General features: G+C 39.8%; 1 protein-coding gene across 4 annotated transcripts in view; it reads left to right on the forward strand.

The window, feature by feature from the left end:
* Positions 1–6,746, forward strand: part of adkb (adenosine kinase b) — a 95,888-nt gene extending 89,142 nt beyond the window's left edge. For all 4 annotated transcript variants that reach the window (XM_034558229.1, XM_034558231.1, XM_034558230.1 and 1 more), the window contains 2 exons: positions 5,532–5,618; positions 5,933–6,746. In XM_034558229.1, coding sequence (XP_034414120.1) covers positions 5,532–5,618; positions 5,933–6,057 — 212 coding nt within the window. In that variant the 3' untranslated portion in view covers positions 6,058–6,746. The remainder of the gene's footprint in view (positions 1–5,531; positions 5,619–5,932) is intronic.
* Positions 6,747–9,067: the final 2,321 nt, after the last annotated feature.

Genomic DNA, 9,067 nt, shown 5'->3' on the forward strand with positions numbered 1-9,067 from the left:
GTTTGGAGCCACAGGATGTCTCTGCTCGTTACCCTTGCAGTTCAGAGTATTTAGCACGGGGAGAGACGGCCTCAGGTAAACCTCCAACATATCGCTCATCGCCGGGGACTGCAGAGCAGCTCTGTTAGCACTGCAGGACACGGTCTTCACATGTGTCCAATGTCCTCAATTTCATACTAGTGGCGAGAGTTCTTGTTAGCGGTTTGTCAGCAATGGCATGAGTAATCGGGACTTTTCTGCATTTATATCTATATTATATCTATAGACTGTCTTGGTTTTTTTAAATAAAGGTTAAAGTGGCTGTAATCAATATGTTTTATATTAACAATGGATCAAAAAAGCTGTGTGTAATCTGAAAAAGAAACCTACAGAATTATTACACGATTCTTTCGCAGGTTTTTAATTGTTTAACTTGTTTTTCAGGTTTTACTTTACAGTTTTCACTCTCATCAGTGTTGTTCACAGATAGTCGGCGACTTTAACAACAACTTAGTGAGTAGCTGGTGAACACAGTGGATTTAGCAGCTAAAGAGACAGATATTTTTCTCAAGAGCTGGTGGAGAGCAAAAACTGAAAGGAGAGTGATTATTGGACATTGATGCATCAGTTGGACATTCATCCTTATTTCCCATCCCTAATTATAAACATGTATCTTAATCAAGTACATTTTCATTTTCAAAGTAGAATTTCTGGAAGTACATTTCCTTTCATTTGAAAAGAAATCTCTCAGCAGGAGCCCGACAGTTAAAAAGAAAAGGAATCAATCCATTGTGCTGAAGGTGATGGATAATTCCTGCCTGCTTCCCTCATTCCTCCTGCATGAAGACAGAGCTGTGTGCCGTTGTGAACTTTATATAAAATACATGATGAATGCAGGCGGGATGAAAGACAATGTGTTTCAGATGTCATCTACAAAGGCAAACATGATAAATGTCATTGACTGCGCTATCATTGCCGTGGAGCAGTTACAGTAGTAGGTGGAGCAGAATCGTTGCGTGTGCGCGCCTGTGTGTGAACACCGCTATTCATGCCAGCCAAATAAATGTCAATGTAAAAAGAGAATTAAAGATTTTCATTTCCCAGAGGCGGTGCTCTAATAAACTTGATCTCTCATTTTGTTTGCAATTTGTCCTCCTGTCAGGATTTGATCATTTGCCAGCCTCTGCATGTCATGTTAAACCATTTTATAGTGATTAAGGATGGGCGAATGCCTCCCCCTGTGGTATAATTCTCCAAAAAGAGATGTCAATTTGTTATTGTTCTCTTTTTTCCTGCCCTTCATTCGGAGCCTTTCATCACACCACCGCTTCAAACGTGCCTTTTAAGAGATGGGAGCAGGGGAAATGGCCCTTTATTTAGCTGCCACTGACACTGCTGAACTACACTGGGCTTTTGCTTATACACCCATTAAAGCAGTAATTAAGATCATTGTGCCCTGAACCTTAACGGTGAGGAGATCTAATAAACGATCATTCAGCGGGGGTTACCGCTCTAATCGCTGATAAGGACTTGATAAAGCCTGACTCTGCTCCTCTGCGAGTTTTAGGGCTCTCAAGGGGGCTAAGCAGGCAGATTTCAACTTGGAAAGAAAGAAAAAAAGACCTGATCTATACACGTTAATCACACGGGGTAGACTGAGGAGGGGAAACTGTCTACAAGGCAAAAGGCTCTTTTTTTCTAAAGGTTTATTCTCCTTAAAGTTACAGTAGATTAAACGCTGCAGAATGATTACAAGAACTACTGGAAGAAATCTTAGTCTGTTTAAAAAGCGGGATGTTTATGTCCTATACTTCATGAAGGACAAAATCAATGAACATTTGTGCACCATGAGAAAGATCTCCTCTCTTTTCCCTTGGCATCTCAAGTTGAAGTGTTTTCTTTCATGTCTCTCTGAAAGGATATTGGTTGGCGATGATCTTTTTTGCCTGTGGTTACAGTAATTACAGGCATATGTATTTTCCTTTCTAACTCAATTGTGAACAAAGATGCTCGTTACGATAGGGAAACAGATTGAATGTCAACTCGCTCATAACCTGTCATGTTTGCCAAGAAAGCGGTAACGTTGTTTTCCTCTCTGAGGCTCCGAGTTTGGCTGAAATGCAAACAGGAAACATTCCAGAAGAAGGATTCCTGTGAAGGTTTCTCGCATAAAGACGTCGTACTCAAAGTGCTTTAGATCGTGCCTTATAGCTTATTAACAGTCATGTGTAATTCACAGTCATTTAGCGGCTCACAAATTCAATTCACGGATTGATTGTTTGACTTGCGGAGATGATAAAGTGTGACAGGATCAAAGTTAATTTCAATGATGTGCCAGCTATTTGATCGACCTGCTTTCTGTCAAAGCAAACAATAGTGAGCGCTGGAACACAACCAAGTGGAGCGTGTAATAATTTAAGACTCAGAGCAACTCCATATGCTCATTTTCCAATAAAGCAGAGGTCGTCTTATTTGCATGTACAGTCACTTTTTTCTTCTCCTAACAGGAGAGCATTTTCTAAGTCAGCGAATTGGCATTGTTGAAAAGAATAGCCAATAATAAAGGACTTAATTGATACTCATTTCAAAGAGACGCCTGTTGAAAGAATTTTTTAAGTTTAATCACCGCCATTCAAGAGTTGTAATGAGGGAATTATGAAGAGCGAATTAACAAAAGCACAATTATAGCTCACTCGAATGAAGTATTTTAATTCCTTCGAGGCTTTTTCTCATTTTTTGTTGTTGTCCCACTGTTGCAGGTTACCTGTCAAGGCACAGCCATACTACACTCCCACGTATTCACCACCAATCTGCTGCTTCTCTCATTTTATTATCAAACTAAACTTTAGGAACAAGAGTTAAAAAAAAAAAAGTACAGCGGAGTTTTATTGATTTAAAGTACTTTTGTACCAGTTTCATTAAAGTGAACTGAGTTCAGCAAAGTGATGTTTTCAGACGCGGTACAAGCCAGTAACAACAGAGTCTGAGTTTTTTGGCAGGAGTTTTTTCTGTTATTGCCATTTCCATGACAGATTTTTACCAATGAGATCTTTGTTACTGGCGGCCGGGGAATTGTTGGACTGTAACCCGAGTTTTCATGTCAGTCAAATTTATTAATTTGCATCCATGAGTTTATGTGAACTTTAGCCTTGCAGCAGAGAATAAACTTTAACTCCCTCCGTGATGATAGAAGTACAAGAGATATATGGACCTCTGTTGTGCCACGCTTTTTAGAAGCAGTGCTCGCAAAGTTTGGTAAATATGATAAACAGCAGTGATGTTGTCAGTCGGAAATGTCAAAAATATTCCCTTTTTAGGTGCTGAAATTCACACATTTTACTAAATTCTTTTAACAATTTACAAAAACAACACAGTGCTTTGAGTTCCAGTAAAAATCCAGAACTGTTGATTGCGACAACGTAGCGGTTGGTCTCACAGATTCTGATTTGTTCGATGAATTCTGACACCTCTGGGTGTGTCATCACAAAGACTAGCTTCATGTGAGAGTTTACCTGGTTTGCAAACTTTGTTTCTAATAAGGCCCGACTCCTCCCTCACCACCCACACCGGGGAGGGTAACCGGTTCTTTTAACTGCCGCAAACATATTGACTCCGTCATTTATATCTCATTGCTCGGGTCTAATGAACAGCAGAATGTGCATCATCTTCAACCTTTAGAAGCATCTGGTTTTATCGTCGCAAAGTGCCTCGCATAAGCCCGACCACGTCTAACCGTGGAATAAGTGACATAACTCTAATTTATTATTAGCACAATTTCAATCGCGGCTAATCGTTTCAAGCGGCAGGAGGATTCTCAGGCTTCGTCTGTGGCTTTAATTAAGCAAAGTCGTTATGCTGCTGATTAGCTGATCCTAAAAGGATTCTTGTCGTATTGTAATTTATTATCAAAGAGACAATCTCCTGCTTTCCTTTTTTGAAAAGGAAAGTGTCTCATTATGAAAACACAATCTAACTCTTTATCAGACACATCTCCGGTGCCTGACCTGTAATGTGGTCACATTCTGCTCTAAAATGTAATTTCCAACTGCAACTTAATGCGGTTTCTCTCTCAGTCGGTGTCTTGCAGTAATTTCCTTGACGTCAAGTGTTGAGCATATGCTCAGCTGCAGGTTGTGTATCTTTTGCCCTGTAGGACGAGAGCAGAAATGTATTTGAAAACTGATAAGGAGGGGGGTGTCATATCTGCAACACAGATATTCTGTGAGCCAGTGTTAGATTAGCAGGGAGCCTCATTAAAGAACTTGTAGTTGTTTTTTTTTCTTCTTATGTTCTCCTTTAACTTCTAACCTTTTTTTTTTTTTTGCTCAATAAGAGGTCTGTCAGCCTCCTCGTGTTCCTTTTATCCACAAGTCAGTCTTTTGTCTCCTGCACCTTTTTGAAGGTTCCACCACAGCCCTCAGCTTGTTTGAAGATCGTGTGTGTGGTTTGGATTGTTCTGACATAAGTTGCTGATTTAATGTCACTCTACACCTTCGAGACTTTGTCATCTGGTAGATTTTTGTTTCTTCCCCCCCTTCTCCTTTAAACTGGAAGTCCCTTTGAAGTGCATATGCTACTGATAATTGAAGCAATGTAGTCCACTGAAGATAATAAAGAGAGCCTCCTTTAATGGGTTCTATTTTGAACTCAAACTTACAGCAACAGCATTGGTTTTAATTCATCAGAAGATTCACTTGGAGATGTTGGGAATATTTGCATTTGATCGTTCATTTATCCAAACCACAGCAGGTCATTGCATTATGTTATACTGAAGTGTCCTTTGCTTTAACATTGAGTTACCGTCGTCATTTTTGCTGAAACCATAGTTAAATAATCCATGTGTCTGCAACAGAAAAAAAACATTTGTAGAATCACTCAGTTGTTTACTGTTTATCATTTATCATCCAAATATTCACTGATGAAAGCTTCTTATTTCTTTTATTTTATTTTGGGGGGGGGATTGCACATTAATACAAACATTTCTGTAAATGTGCCAGAGTTAGCCAAGAGGCTATTTTTCATCTGTAGTCCCAAGAGGCAGATGTTATTAAACGCTATAATTTGCTTTACAACGATGTTTTCAAATCTTTGGATTTTGAACTGTTGGTCCAACATAACAAACTATTTGAACACTTGCATTGTGCTCTGGGAACTTGTGACGGTCATTATTCGCCACTTGGTAGACTGAATGAGGCTGCTTTGAGCTAACACGCTGATGTTTAGCAGGATTAATGTTCACCGTCGTAGTCTTAGCGTGATCACATATGCTAATTGAATTTTGACTTCCTTCCTGACTATCTTTGAGTTACTCAACGTTTATGTTGTACATGTGTCCTGTGAGTCTTAATCTTAGTCTACTTTACACTTTATTACTGAGCCCAAAACTATGTCGTACTGAAGTGCTTCAAACCCCAAATCATAACAAAGCCTTTTTTTTTTTTTTAAATATCAAGTTACAAAGAAATTAATAAATAAAGCTAAAACTTGGGAGAAAAAAAAAACCACACTGGTTTTCAACTTTAACTAACCGCCCTCTTGTGTCCTGACCACAGGTGAGAAGGTGACCATGTTCCCCGTTTTGGACATCGACCAAAATGATATTGTGGACACTAACGGAGCCGGAGACGCCTTTGTGGGAGGTACGCCATGAAAATCATCTTTGACACAGCTTTCTGTGTACAAACCCAATTAACCTTTGATACCGGCCAACTACGTGATGTAGGAATGCCTCCAGATCATATGAGCGTGACATTCAGCCCGCTGTTTTCACTCCGTATAAGCTGATCATAGAGCAACATAAACACTTGGGTCCCGTTGAGGATGAAACAGCAATGTCCTTTTCATATTCAGAAACCATTATTACCTGCCTCATGTGAATGAAAACTGCTCCCACAAACCATTTTGGAGGGTGATGGAGGGTTACAGGTTGACCTCTGCTCTTCTGTCTCCCCAGGATTCCTCTCTGCGTTGGTCCAAGAGCATGTGTTGGAGGAGTGCATCCGGGCCGGACACTACGCCGCCAACGTCATCATCAGACGGGTCGGGTGCACTTTCCCAGAGAAGCCAGAATTTCAGTGATGCGTCCGAGCACTGCATACATGTCTGTTCCTCAAGATACTTGTATATGTATGCTTCAGGATTTTGTGTACATTTTTCATTTTCTAATTACAATGAATCACTGCATAGGACTAAATGCTACATATCAAGCTTGAAATTTCAAAAAAAAAAACTCAAATGTATGAATACAATTCAAGTGTGCTTGTATTGGAATAAAATGGGTATGTTTTAAAGGAGCATTCCGCTGAAAATCTATCGTTTGAGTGCAAAAAACTGAACGGCCGTAGGCCTGAAAGGTGTAAAGAAAATGTCTTTTCACAACACTTCCCCACCATTGATCTTTATGTTCTGCATGTTTCAAACACTTGAGGAAGTGAAAAGTGACGATAGTTTGGATCCTAAGTAACGGATCCATGGTGGAGAAGTTGATTATCTTGCAGGATATGTTTGAAACGTTCCTAAATTGATTGTGCCTTTTGAAAAGCTCCTCTGAAGGACAGCAGCTGTAGTCAGCTTCGTTTCACAGAAGTTACAATCGATTCTGAGGATGACCTGAAGTTACGTCAAAAAAAAAGAAAAAAGGTCCACAGAAACTTCTCAAACCATTCCTGCTTCATAATCTGCTGTCACTCCTCATGTTGAATATTTCACTAAATGAAATTGTGATACTGCAAAAATAACATGTAGCTGTAATGCTGCTGCATTTTGTTATCATCATACAAATAAAACAATACCAAACTCACCCGACCAAGATTATCCTATACCAAATATATGAGATTTGTTTACCAGAAGTTTTTATTTAATTTTTTTTTAATACACCCCAAAACAAAATGTAAGGACAGGCTTTGTGTATTGCCCCATTATTTAATCAGCCAGAGGCTCCCTCATGCTAATCACTTTTGGACAGCTCAACAGCCCCCTCCATTATAGGGAACTTTGGGGGAGGGGGGGCAGCCTGGTGTCCTGGCTCCGCTCAGTCACCCCCTACTCATGCTTGTTGGGTCCTAACTGGACTCTTGGGGTCCAGGTCCAGGGCTACAGGAGATCACTTTTCTCAGTTAAGGGATTAGTGGTTGCTCTTCGTGGCGATCATTAGAGGGACCTGCAAATTAGGCTGATCCCTCGTACCCAGCTGTGCTGTCGCTGGGGGTTGGAGAGGAGGATCAGAGGAGGCCCTTCCCCTCATACTGAGTGTGGGCCAGCAGAAGTGTTGGGCAGTGTCTTAAGTGTTTTGTGGAATACTATTCAAGGCTCATCTGTTTTACAATGAATGTGCGATTGAGAATAACATTTTGTTCTCCGAGAACAACCTGTTGCTTCATATTTGTTATTTTTATTTCCTCGGAACATAACGGGAGGAATCCAGTTCTTACACTCCCTGGATAACAGCTCTGCTTCCCATAATGAGGCATAGTTTATGCATTTATGCTAATCGAGGGCATCTTGGTGAAAACATTCTCCAGCCAAAATGTTATTAACAACTTTGAGACACTTTTTTTTCTTTTTTTCTTTTTTTTTTTTTTCATCAACATTTTTTAAGGTTTCACACAGATGCGCTTTGAAAAGGACCACATTTCTGATTGGGCAAGATCACACTCCGTGGCAGCTGGTTCATTTGCTTCTCAAGATGACAGATGGCAAAACACAAACACAAAAAGAGGGAGCCATGATCAAGTAATGAGAATGCCTGCCACAATAAGGAAACTACCAAACATACTTTTCTCACTTTTCCTGGTAAACTTGCGTCGCTCAATGAATACAAGAGGTTAAAAAAAAAAAAAACATAAATGCACTGCATTTACTTTATGTTTTACAATGCTATGATATCTGTGTTTATAAGCGAGCGGGCTCAAGGCTTTTAAAAAATGTTTAATACCTGTTTTATTGTCGCAGCAATACACAAAATCTCATTTAATTTACTGTTTACAGTTTAATCTGCTGTTAAACACTTTGAAGTAGGGAGAGGCGGAACTTGACTTTGTGATATTTGCTCACTAAAGTGAGTTCACGACCAGAATATATATTTTTTTCTGAATACAAGCAAAGGAGTAAGTGGGGCCCTGGCCAGTGTTTTGCCCCGCAGATGGGCAGCAGTGTTTGTGAACACCAGTGTGGCAGTTGGCAGGGATGGAGCAGGGGGATGGGTAGATTGTAATGGCACATGCTCCAATTCAAATTATCCCTGGACCCGTGCAGCAGTGGAGGACCTGCTGGGGCCCAGGGTGGCATTCATTATAACCAGACACAGGCAGGTTTGGTCAGTGCCTCCATCACAACACTAGTCCTACACACAAATCAGAACCCCTTTTTTACTCACATTGCACTCACTTTTACAGCAGAGCCTCGATGAAATAACATTGTATTTGTTCATGTTTACCTCAAAATGATTAGTGAGTAGAAATAAATGTCGAGAACTAAATGGCAAATAAAACTCTGAATGATGGAAACACTGTGCTAAATGGCGTGGGGGGGGTAAATATAAATAAACATCAATGAGGTCACCAAGGTAATAAGCAGAGCGTTTGATGAAGATGCTGCATAAAGACAAAATGACTATTAACATGTGAACGCAAATCAAATTACACATAGAATGTTTTTGAAAAGGGTTAAATGTTTTCTTTTGAGATCTTTTTAAAGCCGCCTGTACGGTACAGTATGTGTTTATAATCGGATGGGAAGTTACCAATTATCTCTCTAATTACATCTGAATTACTGCATGAAAAATGAGCTTTCTGCCATTTCTAATGCTCCTAAAGAGTTGGCGAGTAAGCGACAGGAGTGCAAATCTAAAGACTGAAAATTGAATGATCAACATTATTGCTAACAACTATTGCTCGTCCTCGGGCATGGTGAAGTTAATTAGCAGATGATGGTGTTAGTGTATGATATCCCATACTGCCCTGGGTGGTACAGGCCAGGGAAATAAATAGTTCCGTTTAAAAAAAAATAAAAAATGGATGTAGCTATGCCAAAAAATAGTCACATTTGATCTTATATCTACTGCACATCAATGGAAGTTAATAAATACATT

The sequence above is a fragment of the Cyclopterus lumpus genome, chromosome 19 (assembly GCF_009769545.1).
Source record: "Cyclopterus lumpus isolate fCycLum1 chromosome 19, fCycLum1.pri, whole genome shotgun sequence".
In the NCBI taxonomy this organism is placed as follows: Eukaryota; Metazoa; Chordata; class Actinopteri; order Perciformes; family Cyclopteridae; genus Cyclopterus; species Cyclopterus lumpus.